Source organism: Leptonychotes weddellii, chromosome 10, assembly GCF_054177405.1.
Source record: "Leptonychotes weddellii isolate Sample4059 chromosome 10, ASM5417740v2, whole genome shotgun sequence".
In the NCBI taxonomy this organism is placed as follows: domain Eukaryota; kingdom Metazoa; phylum Chordata; class Mammalia; order Carnivora; family Phocidae; genus Leptonychotes; species Leptonychotes weddellii.
Window position 1 is genome coordinate 74,795,605 of NC_138378.1, and position 13,725 is coordinate 74,809,329.

The window sequence follows — 13,725 nt, forward strand, 5'->3', positions numbered from 1 at the left end:
AGGGGGAGAACAGAAGGGCCCACAAAAGCAGGGAGGTAGGTGGGTAGAGAGGAAGGCTGGATCTGAGAGAGAGTTGTTGATTGTGGTGACTGTGGAATGGGGCAGCTTTCTGGTTTGCTTGGTTGGCTGGGAAGACATCCCTCACAGCCCATCACGGAGATCTGTGGAGGTAAAACAGGTTTGGGTGTGTGTTTGTTGGCGTAAGGTGAAGGGAATGGTGGAGGGGGCAGGGTAAGGTGGCACTTTCACTAGCAACATGGTGACCTTGAGATTCCCATCAAAGTAAATGTAGGCAGTTGGACAGACAGGTCTGCAGCTCAGGTTTCTGGGGGTGAAGCATGTATTATCTACTCCCTTTTCAAAGTCATTTAACATGGTTCCCAGACTAATGCACAGCTTGTATGAACATATTGAGAAAATACCCAGCTTTGGATGAACCATTAGCATCTCACCCGTACATTTGACCATCTAAAATAGAATCTAAACTGAAGTGTAGCTGAGAGCAGATAGAAGAAATATCTCAAAAGTAGACCCTAGAAGGTTTTGTGATTGATTATTTTGGGGGTTAGGGGTCAGAAGATGGGAAGATGAAGAAAGGAAGTGATAATGCTTCCCAAGCTGACTTCTCTGTTTATACTTCTATCTTGAATTTTCTCTTGCTCCAACTTGGGGCAGAGAGTAGCTAACTTCTACTACAGAAACAGAAGTTTCTGGGCTTCCTCTGGGCATGTGGCACTTCTTCCATTTGTCTTCTTTTCTTTCTGGTGCCCTCCCAGACTGCAGACTAAAACTCAGCATACACATTTCGTCTATATTTTCGTCTATATTTTCTCCCGGGCTTCCCTTGCCAAGGTACATGTAGTGGTTCCATATAACCTCTCAGATCAAGGCTGAGCTTCTCGCGCTGCCACCTGAAGCCACTTCTTCTCAGGGATCTCTAGCTTGGTTTCCTATTTGATGAAATGCTGCCCCACCATTTATAACCCATTTTTGTCTCATGCTTAGTAACGGTAACACTCCAATTCCAGGAAGTGCTGACCAATAGAACTTTCTGTGCTGATGGAAATGTTCTCTATCTGTGTTGTCCAATCCTGTAGCCAAGAGCCACCCGGCGCTACTGAGCACTTGAAATGTAGCTGGTATGATTGAGGAACTAAAGTTAATACATTTTAATTCATTTACATGTACATAGCCACAAATAGCAAGTGGCTACTGTTTTGGACAACACAGTCAGAGGGGCTTCTTCTTTCTCTCTCTACTAAAGTCAGGGTGGGTTTCTGACTTTACTGAGGTGCTCACTTCCCACTTCCCCAGAGTGTTCTGTAAACGCTTAGCAACTGCTTTCTGACTTCCTGCCTTGCCTGGTCTGCCTGCAGCCCCCTCTCCAACCCACAGCCTGGCTCAGATCTCCTTCCCACAGGGCTGGGAGCGTGCACTCAGTGTGCAGTGACTGGCTCACAAGTGAAGCTTATCACAGTTATTATTTTCTTTATGAGAAACAGCTCCATTAATAGTAACAGATTTCTTTGTTTACTTTATCTGGGAACAAGTCACACCCACAAAGAAGAGAGACTGTTCAAAAGAATTAACAAGGAAACTTAGCCAAAAACAAGTCAGACTCAAAGCCCCCCAGGCTTCCTTCCCTGATATTTGAATCATCTCAGGATAGGTCTGATTGATGAGCAATGCTGAAGGCCAAGGTGGGAGATGGTTCTGATGTGGGACAGAAAGCTCCCCTGCTTAGTCACTGGCTCACTGGAGGCCCAGCTGTCACCTCCCCAGTGTTTGGGGCTAATTCCAGCAGTGTGGAGGCTTGTACTGGGCTATCCACGTTCCAACTTGTAAGCATGACACAGTGTGTATAGTCATACCACCCACAATGAGGATGATAACAGGCACTCAAGAAGCACTGGGTGGATGTCTGGGTGAATGGTATCATTTCTGGAATATAAAAGATGGTTAGTCAAGGCCTTGACCATATGCAGACAGACAAGGTCGTTGCCTACCAGTCCCAAGGGCATCCAAGTCCCTCTTGGCCAGGTCCGAGGACATAAGATCCTCATACCTCCTCTTGCCTTTGCTAGGCCGTTCTGTAGAGCACAGATGTTTCTAGAGGAGGTTTTGTTTCTGTGTATTTGTTTTTGTCATCGTTTTTGCCACAACAGAGCATAAAAATTGCACAGAATTAACCAGAGAGTAATATTCCAGCAACCAAGTTCCATGCTGAGTTAATTCTCTTCAATCTACAGTGTCTTTTTGGCGTCTGTTTCCCCCATCCCCCTTTAGTTTCTCCCATCATGGTTCTAGCAATTTCTTTGGGTCTCTGGGGGTGGCTCAGGAGGCCTGAGTCCTCATAACCATTGTGTGGCATCTGCTTGTTTCTATCCTTTTCTGGGCTGGCTTCATTTGGTGGCATCACCCCAGAAGCCAAGTGAAGCTTCCTCATTATGGCCCTGTTCGGAGGGCAGCCCTCCCTCCCTAGTCTGATGCTACTTCAGGAGAATGGTCATACTAATGCTACTTTAGGAGAATGGCTGGGCTATGCTGAGGCTATTGGGGTGAAGGAGAACACCCCTGAATTTGCCAGAATGCCTCACTCCTCCATTTTCTCTAAAGGTTGTGGGTACGAACATTCTTTTTCATCTCTGTCTATTATCTGCCCTTTTCTAGGACAGATAGGAGTCTTCACAAGTTACGGTCTCTGATCTAGAGAGACACAGAGCTGTACACAGTTCTTCAAATTCCTTCCTCCCATTTTATTCCGGCCAAGACCCTCCTATCATTCCTTTAGATCATGTATACAGCCTTCGAGTACGTGACTAGCCTCAGTGTGGTTGTTGTTTGAACTACAGGTGGAAGATCATGAAGACAGTAGTTAACTGAGGAGCAAGATCTAAGATAAAATTCTTAACTGGGGTGTCAGGACACACTGATATAAAGCAAACCCTTTGCAAGCATGCTGCCAACTTGTCATCAAAATGTCAAATTACTGTTTACTACAACCGGGCTTATGCACTGTTACGATGATGTCTGCCCAAGAGGAGGTTGAACCGAGTATGCCTTGTCCTCCGGTGTCCAACATAGTATGGCCTCTTCATTCCCTGGTGGGAGGTGAGGGGTGATTACAGGCTACAAGGGATGTGACAGGAACATAGGCTCCTTGTGAGGATCAAGGGAGCAGAGTCGTCTTCAGACAGCCTTATAGGACTGAAGGGTAAAACACATAAATAGGGTGATAACTCTGAATACAATTAGTCTGTGTTGCCATATAAAATTCTGGTATTTGAAAGTATGCCATGAACAGAAATAAAGGTTAAAAGCCATAGGCATAGAAGGAGATAGAAAGAAAGGAATCAAAAGCAATGGGAAAGGTTGTCGATTCAATGCATTAAAGATAGGAGTGAAGGAAGAGAGGAAGCTTGATGATGGAGCGACACCTTGAAATGCACAGGGAAGTTTAGGAAGCTCTCAGAGATGATCTCCAACCTTGTAGTGGAAGCAACGTTACCTGTTGATGAAATGAACAAGTCACTTTTGCTTCCCTTGGACAAGTTATATATGTCCAAGTTATATATGTTTATATATGTTAGCTTGTTTAATCTCTACAGTGATTCCATAGAGTAGGGACTGTCATTACCCTAGTTTAACAAGCGAGGAAACTGAGCCTCGGAGAATTTGTGTACTGGACTCAAGGGTCTAAGAGCCAGGAAAGGAAGAGCTGGTCTCCAACCAGGCTGGGAGAAACTGGTCAAAGTGAAGTTGGCTGCGTTCAGCTGTGTCATGAATGTTCCCACAAAAACTGAAGGGGCTATAAGAGACTTCTTCCAGCAAGAACAGGAGTGCAGGCACTGGGAGGTGACAGCACATGATCAGGGTTTGGTGCTCCCATGTGGTGGACCTCTGTAGAAGGGTACGGTAGAACTGGCAGGGAAAGAAAGGAGGTGGGGCTCAGAGGACATATCCAGCCGGACCACAGGCCTGCAGACCCATTGCTGTGGAGGGAAGGAAAGGAGACCGCTATCTGGGCTGGGAGCTACGCTGGAGACGAGCTGTGGACACCTGGACCTGATCTGGTGACAGCAGCGCTCTGGTGTAAAAACATGAGGGTCTGGATTCAAATTCCCCTTCTGTGTTCTGCTGGCAGATGCGTTTTCCATTGGGTCCTTGTGTGTCGTCAGCGCAGGGAAGGGCCCACGCGACAGGTCCCGTGGTCGGAAGGCAGCTACGGTGAGGCCCCTGGTGGAGCATAGAGGGCTGTAAATACACTCAGAGGGCCGGGGACAGAGCGGCAATGGATGACACTGGGCAGGAGCACTCCGGAGGGGCCAGCGTCCTGCACGGTGGGGGCGTGGAGCGGGCCGGGGGCTCGGGGTCTGCTGCGGAGGGACGCTGCGGGGCGCCAGGTCCTGCTCTGGGGACAGTGCCCGGCCAGCTTCCGGCTGCCTCTGCAGCTGCGTAGGACTCCCCGAACCCTCCGAGCGGGCACCGTTTTCTCTTTCTCTTGTCAGATACCGACTCCCACGCAGGAAAAAGGAAGCACCTTTTGTCAGATGCTGCGGCCACTTCCTCTTCAGAAGGCTCCAGCCAGCCTTTCTCTTTGCAGAATGACGGGGCTGGTGCCGGGTGCCGGACTGCGTGTGCGTCGGGCCTCTGGCTGTCGCCGGCTTCCCGGTCCCTGGCCGGCCCGCGCCCGGAGCAGGCCTCTCGGCTGCCTCTCGGCCGCTCAGGGCTTCCTCCCTCCCCCAGGCCTGGCCCCCTGAGCCAGCCTGGCTGGGGCGCAGCCAGCCTCTCGGCCCCCTGGGGCTTCCTCTGTGGCCTCAGCGCCCCCCCGCTTCCCCCCCGCTCGCCGCTTCATGTCCCTCAGCCAGCCTGCCTGTCTGTTCCTCTCTGCAGCTCGGTCCAGGAGTGTGATGACCGGCGAGCAGATGGCCACCCTCCACCAGCCGTCCGCCCCCAACCCGCTGGAGAGGCCCCTCAAGATGGGCTGGCTCAGGAAGCAGAGGTCCATCGTGAAGAACTGGCAGCAGAGATACTTCGTGCTGAGGGCGCAGCAGCTCTACTACTACAAGGACGAAGAGGACACGAAGCCGCAGGTACCAGCCAGCCCGTGGGTCCCCACTGGCAGGGCTTCCCTGCTTTCGCCCTACGCTCCGTCGGAGAGGTGTCCCCTTTCTCCTTCCCACCAGGTTTTAGATCCATAAACTGAGTCGCAGAGAGGACAGGGTGATCCTCGGTGTGCGAAGCCCCGAGGGGAGCACTGAGGAGCTTCCTAAACTCAGCCCTTAAGTCAAGGCTGGTGACACAGTCTTGATGGTGACGCTGAGTGTGAGGGCTCAGAGCCAGCGGATTTGCCTTCAGGCAAATGGATTTGTTTGTTCGACCAACATTTACTGAGCATCTATTATGTACCAGACATTGTTTTGGGTACTTGAAATCAACCAGTGAGTAAAACGGATAAAAGTCCCTGCATGTGGAACTTAGATGGTAAGGGGACAGACAGAAAATAATAAATAAGGAGAGTATGTGGTTTGTTAAAAAATGGTGAGTTCCATGAGATTTAAAAAAAAAAAAATGGGTTAAGGGGAGATCAAGCATTTGGGGAGGTGATATGATTTTATAAAGGGTGGTCAGCATGATTAAGAAGGAGAGAGGCAGTTAGCCAGGCGGATCTCTGGGGAAAAAGCACTTCATGCAGAGAGGAAAGCCAATGCAAAGGCCCGGTGGTGGAGCATGTCTGCTGTGCGCTGAGAATACCAAGGAGGTCAGCGTGGGAGCAACAGAACTCAGGAATGAGAGAATCAAAGGGGATGGGGTCAGAGAGGGGAGGGCGGGACCCAGGATCACAGTGCAGATAGCAAAGAAGAAGACCACTGCAAGGACGTGAGGGTTTATGCTGAGGGCTATGGGGAAGCATTGCAAGGTTCTGAGCAGAAAGGGGACATTTCTTTGGCTTATGCTGTAAAAAGAAGGCTCTGGCTACAGTGTTCAAAATAGATTCAGGGCCAGAGGAAGGAGGCGTGAGGGTAATCTAGGGGAGAGGTTATGTTGTTTAGAATGTCAGTGGGGGTTGTGGGCTGGAGGAAAGTGATCAGGTTCCTGGTATACTTTGAAAGTACAGCAAACAGGATTTCTAGTTGGAGTGGATGGGGCCAGAGAGGACTTTGGTCCTAAATCTTGGGACTAGTGATTCCTCTTGGCCATCATGGTGCGTGAAAGTGAAAGGGCGTGCTATTAACAATTACCCTGGGACCCCAGGTGTAAACTGCATGTCTTGGAGCAACCAGAATGACTGGCCACCCCATCTAGAGCTCATGTCTGTGGAGGTGGAAGAGTGAGCTTGGCCAGAAGGAACTTATTAGGGAAGACAGACTCTAGAACCTTCTGGACCCAGGAACAAAAGCCCCAAGAATGGTAAGGGTATTGAGGGTATGTAAAGAAACAAGACAGTCATTTTGGAAGAGGACAGTTCTCTTTAAGAATAAGCTTGGGGATCTGTGACATATCAGCGGCACCTGGTTAACCAGGCCCTCCACTTGAGTGTCTGTCACTGCAAAGGCTGGAGAAGGGCCAGAGACCCCACCACAGACTGGGTTCTTGCTCAGTGACCTGCGCATGGTAACCAGACTTCCTTTTACTTTATGAACAACCCAGACCCTATCAGAGCCAAGCAATTATAGGCTAAGATGGTGGTGACTAGTGCATGAGGAGCTGATGCAGCGAGTCTCCCCATCTGCAGAATGAGGGAGGTGGCACTGAAGCATTAGCCTTCCCAAATCAGCAGGAAGGACAACTCAGTGGGGTTTACTTCCCCGAGGTGTAGATGGTGAGAGGTATAATATGTCCAAGCTTGTATTCCTTCCCTGGCTTTTCTACCAGGAAACTGGCCAGGTAACTATTTAATTTTTCTGGACTCCTCTTTCTTCTTTTATAGAATGAGACAATCATATCTGGCCTGCACTTACCACAGGCTCAAATGATATGAAGCATGTGTATATAAAATGTTTTGTGAAAGCTGATGTCAAAGGTTAAATAAATTATTGGAGGTCCTAGCTTCTCTCCTTTGCTTCTGAAGGAAGTCCTTCTGGGGGTAAAGTAGCCTGGGATAATTAGGCAAAGCTTCTTCTAGGATGAAAGTGTTTTTTTTTTTTAAGGAACTCTATTAATATAATATATCAGATCAATAGATTGAGATCAATAAGTCAAATAAGGAAAAACTGCACAACCCCTAAATTGTGGCTGAAAGAAGCATTTGGTAAAATTCAATACTCATTTCAGATATGAAAAGTTTTTTAAAAAGCTTTTAGGGATGAATGATAATGTATTAGAAAGAAGATTTTACTGTATATAGATATGGATACTTTGATTACAAAAGCTGTATGTGCACATGGATGGTAGGAAATCTGGAAGATGTGGAAAAACACAAAGCAGAAAATGAAAAAGATCCCATTAGCAAAAAATAGTCACCCAAATTCTCACTTCTTCCAGTTCTTTCTATACATATACATTTAGAAACTCATCTATTCTAAATGTAAATTAGTATAATAATATTCTTTATTTAAAAATTAACAATAAGTCATGAATTACTATTATTATAAATAAATATTCTTTTACAATGTAATTCTTAATGGTGGCAGAATAATCTACCATATGGACATTTTATAATTTATTTAACTAATTTTCTAACGAATTTGGGCTGATATTTTTATATTATTATTACAAATAAGAGTTAAGTGGACATCCTTGTAGACTTTTTATATATCCATAATTATTTTGTTAAGATAAAGGAAATCTATTAAAAATAAAGCACTTATTTAACACTGTTTTGGGATTCATAGACATGTCAAACATCTAGAAATGACATGAAAGTTACAGACATGAGCTAAATTCTTGGGGAAAAATAAAGGTATATTTCCATGCTATGTTTCACACCATTCATGATTCTGGATGGAGTGAAGACTTAAATGTAAAAAAAAGTGAGTTCATAAAAGTCCTAGAAGAAAATGCAATTATCTGCATAATCTTTGGAAGGCAGGTGTTTTTCAAGCATAATGTAAGCAACAAAGATAGCACAAGGGAAAGGCTAATTTAATTACATAAATAAAAATATCTCTATACCTTAAAAACCAATTATCATAATGTGAAAAGGCAAATAATAAGAAGGAAAAATTGTATATGTGCATATAGTACACAAATATTCTTAATATTTAAAGTATTCTTTCAAACCTAGTTAAAAAAAGTCCAAATAGCTCAATAGAAAAGTGAGCAAATGACGCAAATGGACAATTTACCAAAGAAATGTAATCGCCAATACATGTATATGAAAAAGTTCAGTCTCGGTAATAATTAAAGACATACAATGTAATCTAATGAGACATCACTGTCCCCTTATCAAATTAGCAAAGCTTTTCTAGAAATTTCGGTGTTGGTAAGGACAGGGAATAGGAATTATAATGCACAGCTGATGGAAATGAAAATCTGTACCACCTGATTCTGGAGGGTAATACATGCCTTTTTAAAAAATGCGAACTCTTTGACCCTGCATTTCTAATTCTAGACATTTAACCAAAGTGGTTGCTTAAGACTGGTGTAGATAATTATTTTTCTAAAGATTTTATTATTTATTTATTTATTTATTTATTTATTTATTTATTTATTTATTTATTTATTTATGTGAGAGAGAGAGCATGAGCCGGGGGCGGGGGAGGGGAGGTGGGGGTGGGACAGAGGGAGAAGCAGACTTTCCGCTGAGCAGGGAGCCCAATCCGGGCTGGATCCCAGCACCCTGAGATCATGCCGGAGCCAAAGACAGCTGCTTAACTGAATGAGCCACCCAGGTGCCCCAAGAGTGATGTAGATAATTAAATTTACCTGTACATGTTTTCACTACAGTATTGTTTATAATAGTGATGTTAAAAACAATGCCCAGTGGTAAGGGCTAAGTTATACCAAGGAAATTTTGTATATTTATACAATAGAATATAAGTCTGTTGTTATGCCCTAAATTAATACTTTTTGAAATAGAAAGATACCCGTAATATGGCTTTGAAAACAAAAGCAAAAGGCCAATTCACAACAGAGGATGATGTGTCTAACTAATCCCATTGTTGAGGGAAAAAATAATGAATGTGAATTTATGGGAAAACGGCTGGGAGAGAAATACTCAGACCTGTTAATAGTGGTTATCTCTTCTGAGCACTGGAGTTGCAGACAATTTTTGATTTTCCTCTTTTTTGTTCATTTTCTAATTTTTCTGTAAGACATAAATTAGTTACAAATTTAAAAAGAACATGCACAATTCTATCCCTTAAAAAAAATCTCAGACAGAAACCCCAGTAATCTTGGAGCAATCGGGTGAAAAAGGCCCTCATGTACACTGATGATATGCATATGAACTGGTGCAAACTTTCTAGAAAGCCATTTGGCCGAATTTCTAAGAGCCAAAAAAATATCATAGGCTTACAGCGAGTCATTTTAGTTTTAGGAAGTGATCCAAGAGAAATAAGATACGTGCAGTGCTGTTCATAATGAGAAACTTTGAACTTGATGTCCGACAAAGGAGAATGATTAAATAAATGATCGGCCCCTCTCTGATGGACCTCCTGTGCCTGCTTCCCAGGAAGCTCGGGGCTCGACAGAAGGCAGTCTGTGCATTTTTTCCCCTGAGGTCTCAGCATGGTCTGTCCAGCTTTAATAGCATAATGCTCTGTAAATCTTTGACTTAGCTTGACAGAACTCATTCCAAAAGGTTCTTTGTCAGGGAAATTGTTTAAACCGGAACCTCAGCAAACTGCCCTCAAGTCCCTGCTACAGTGATGGTTCTGGACAGTCCTAGCTTCTTTGTTCCCTTGTCTCCTCTCCTTTTCAGGGACGTTACCGCAGGTGGCTGGGAAGTGTTTCACAAATGGCTGTCTGGTGGCCGAGCTGATCGTGATGCAGTATTAGCCAATTTCCGTGGTGTAAATACCCCACCAGCCTGGCTGATTCAGGCTGCTAACATGACATCACTGAACACAGAGTTGAGAAGAGATGTGTAAAGCACAGTGTTTTATAGTATTTTAACCACACAGATAGAACAGATGTAAATAACCACATGAACAGAAATCATAGTAAAATAGAGTAAATAACTAGGAATCGCTGAACTCTGAGTATTATTACCGTTATTTTTAATATAAAATATTTCATTATAAGCTTATATAATTTAACTATCGATAACGGCTGTGTTTAACAACTGCTCACATTGTTCCTGAAGCTGTGGCAGTGCATTCTTGCCAGCCGCTGTACGTGGGCTCCAGCACCCCACTGCCCCGGCTATCTGGCCTGCTTCATTGCTGTAGGACGTGTGGCCTCCTCCTTCCATCTTTGTACAGCGTCCACTCCAGTCGACTTGCAATGTGGGGGAAAGTGGCCACTTGAGCCCTTCCCTGTCCGGGGCCATTCCTCCCCCTCCATCAGTGTCCCCACCCCCACTACTGTCTCTCTGATGGCTTCCCACTCTCCTCTCTTCATTTATGATGTCCAGGGTTCTTGTGCTCAAGATGAGGAAGGGCTTGCAGTTTGTCATTTATGTCTTGGTGTGAATAAGTTTAACTCTGATGGTTACTTCTTCCCCCAGAGTAAGTGGGACTTGTAAGTAAAGTCTTACTTGTCATTCTGAAATCCCACTGACTGGAGTTTGAATCACAGCACTCCTATTAACTAGCGCTGTGATCTTGGATCATCTAATTAACCTCTCTGACCCTTACTTCCTCGTGTCTCCAGTGGGGAAAATAACAGTCTGTCCTTCAGAGAGTTCTTTTTATTTATTTATTTATTTGACAGAGAGAGAGAGACAGCGAGAGAGGGAACACACGCAGGGTGAGTGGGAGAGGGAGAAGCAGGCTTCCCGCGGAGCAGGGAGCCCAGTGCGGGGCTCGATCCCAGGACCTTGGGACCATGACCTGAGCCGAAGGCAGACGCTTAACAACTGAGCCACCTAGGCGCCCCCTTCAGAGAGTTCTTATGAAGATTTAATATGATAATATATTCAGGGCATTTAGCACAGAGCCTGGCACCTAGTTACTGCTCGATAAATAGTACTTACATATTTTGTACTTTATTTTTACTATTTTTGGATGAAAGTAATTTGGACGTATCAAATAATAGAGGTATTTAGGAGAGGCAGATACTTCTGAAATTATACTTTCCTTTTCTTCTGCCAGGCAGTGCTCCTTCTTGTCTAAAAATAATGTGGCTTTTTATTCTAGTGCCATAACTCATGCAAAGAAGCCCAGCTGCACAATCTCAGGGTCATTTTTTTTCCCGAGGCCATTGATATTATTTAAAGATGATGAGGACCTTGTAGGTTTGAGGTTATTTTCAAGTAATAAAATTAGAGAAATGTAGAAAGATGCAGAATTCCCTTTTATAGACAGATACTTTTTCCTTTTTCCTCTTCCCCCTCGCTGTCTCTCCCCTCTTCCTCTTTTCCTCCTCCTTTTCTTCTTTTTCTTCTACTCTTTTTCTCATTCAGTCTTAGACATTTTTATTTCTAGACTCTCAAGAAACATTTATTCTTTGAGGCTCCTCAGCTGATCTGAGAGTTCATTAAGACTCTTGTCCTATACTCTCAAAAGTTCAGAAATAACAGAAGTAAAACCAATGAATCACCGAAGTAATAATAAGTAAAAATTTATTTTGTGTACACCAAAAAGTTTGCAAACTGGAAGCACTTAAACCAAAAATGTGGAATGAGGCTCACGGATATATTGTTATAAAGCAGCATTTTAAGTTGAGAAAGCAGTGACTGTTTATTCTTTATAGTGATTGGTTATAATATGAGAATTTCCTTAGGGGTGCCTGGGTGGCTCAGTCAGTTAAGTGTCCAACTCTTGATTTCAGTTCAGGTCATGATCTCAGGGTCATGAGATCGAGCCTCACTTAGTGCAGAGCTGCTTGAGATTCTCTCTCTCCTTCTCCCTCTGCCTCTCCCCGCCCCTTGCGCGCGTTTCCTTAAACGATAGGAAACTGGTCAGTGATTACAGTTCAAGTTTTGCTTATGATTTCCAGAGGCATGAGCAAGAAATGATCCAGGTCAAGTTTGTCTTGCAAAGTAAGCGAAATTGAGCTTTGTATGACTAAACTGGTTTTGTTTGTTCAGGGACTTTTCAAGGCTGCCTCTCTGTTTTTGATGTTAATGGATTTTCTGATGCCGATCCTCTTCATTGACACTCTGTTCTAAAGACACATATATTTGCTCAGCTAGAATCAGACATGCTGCCTGTCACGGCCAGTGAGATATAAATTCTGACAAGCCAACTCTAGGACAAATAAGCTGTGTCCCTTGGTGCAGTCGCTTAGATTTCCACAGTATTGATTACCTCGTCTGCAAAGGAGAAGAGGCACATGTCGCCAGGCTTATGGTACAGAGCTGTTGTGGGGATCCAATGGGATATTGCATGTGATGGTGCATGTAAGTGCTAAAGCACTGAGCACACACATAGCGGAAGTGACTTGTTCTTCTGATAACATATTCACATATAAGAGGTCACCTATCCTTCTGCAACCTCACTTCCTGCCATGGATCCAGGATCCTCCTCCCCACTTCGGGGGGACATGAAGCTGGTGGGTCCCCACCACCTCAGCTTGAACTCGCTACTGAGATGAATTACCATTCTGTCCCTTACTAGCTCTGTGACACTGGGCAGATTATAGAACCTTTCTGGTTCTTCACTTGTAAATGTGCATAATGACACCTGGCTGGGAGGGTTGCCAGAAGGACTAATTGGGTAACATAGTCAAGGTGCTTAGCAAAGGGGCAGATGCTTGGAATGTGCTGCTCAGCAGCTCTTGCTGCTCCTAAGTACTCTATCTTCTTGACTGGCTACCTGTGGTTCCGTCCCCTGTGCCATCTCCGGCAGCCGGGCAGGTAGAATGCCCACCATACTATCTCTGCAAGGCATACCAGTCTCTGCCCTGCTTACAAAGGTCCGATGTCTGGTTTGGCCAGGAAGTCAGGTCCTTGGAAAAGTGGGAAGAGGCAAGTGTTGCTGATGGCATCCCCTCCCCTCACTCTTCTGTCAGGACCTTGTTCTTTTCTCTCTAGGCACCTAGCTTGCTCTCAGATAGCTGTCAATTTGTCAGAGGCTTGAATAGCAGAAGTGCCCCATTCAAAACTGGGGTGCTAGCTTTCCATTTTCCTCTCCACCTATCTATTATCTTCTCTGATCCCATCGTTATCCTGTCTGTCCTTCAACTTAATTTTAGGGGACCAAATTGCTGCTTATCTTAAAGGGCCAACTTTTGATCTTTCAGGGTTGCATGTATCTACCAGGAAGTACGATCAAGGAGATCTCCATGAACCCAGAAGAGGCGGGGAAGTTTGTCTTTGAAGTCATTCCAGGTAGGCAACAGAAGTGGGGACAGAGGTACATTATATTCCCGTCTTACTTCAGGATCCTAGAAGTCAAGGCTGAGTCTGTCAGCCAGCTAACCAACCAACCGAGTAAAAATGCACTGTAGTTCTGTATGTAGTTAACGAACTTATACTAGTTCGTTAGCTGGCAGGCCAACTAAGCGGGTGCGTGTGTGGTTCAACCCCGTAAGCATCTCGTGAGTGTGTGCTTGGAGACACGTATTCCACCAGGCGCTGACACACTGCTCTGAAAAGTACATCATCCCTGCTCACTAAAAGGAGCTCGGTTTCCAAGTTGAGTGAGATATTAAAATGAACAGTTACAGTGTAAACTG

General features: G+C 44.9%; 1 protein-coding gene across 2 annotated transcripts in view; it reads left to right on the top strand.

The window, feature by feature from the left end:
• ARHGAP25 (Rho GTPase activating protein 25) overlaps positions 1 to 13,725 on the top strand; it is an 85,338-nt gene that overhangs the window by 34,792 nt on the left and 36,821 nt on the right. For both annotated transcript variants that reach the window (XM_081832085.1, XM_081832084.1), the window contains exons 2-3: positions 4,894 to 5,093; positions 13,291 to 13,378. In XM_081832085.1, the coding sequence (XP_081688211.1) occupies positions 4,894 to 5,093; positions 13,291 to 13,378 (288 nt within the window). The remainder of the gene's footprint in view (positions 1 to 4,893; positions 5,094 to 13,290; positions 13,379 to 13,725) is intronic.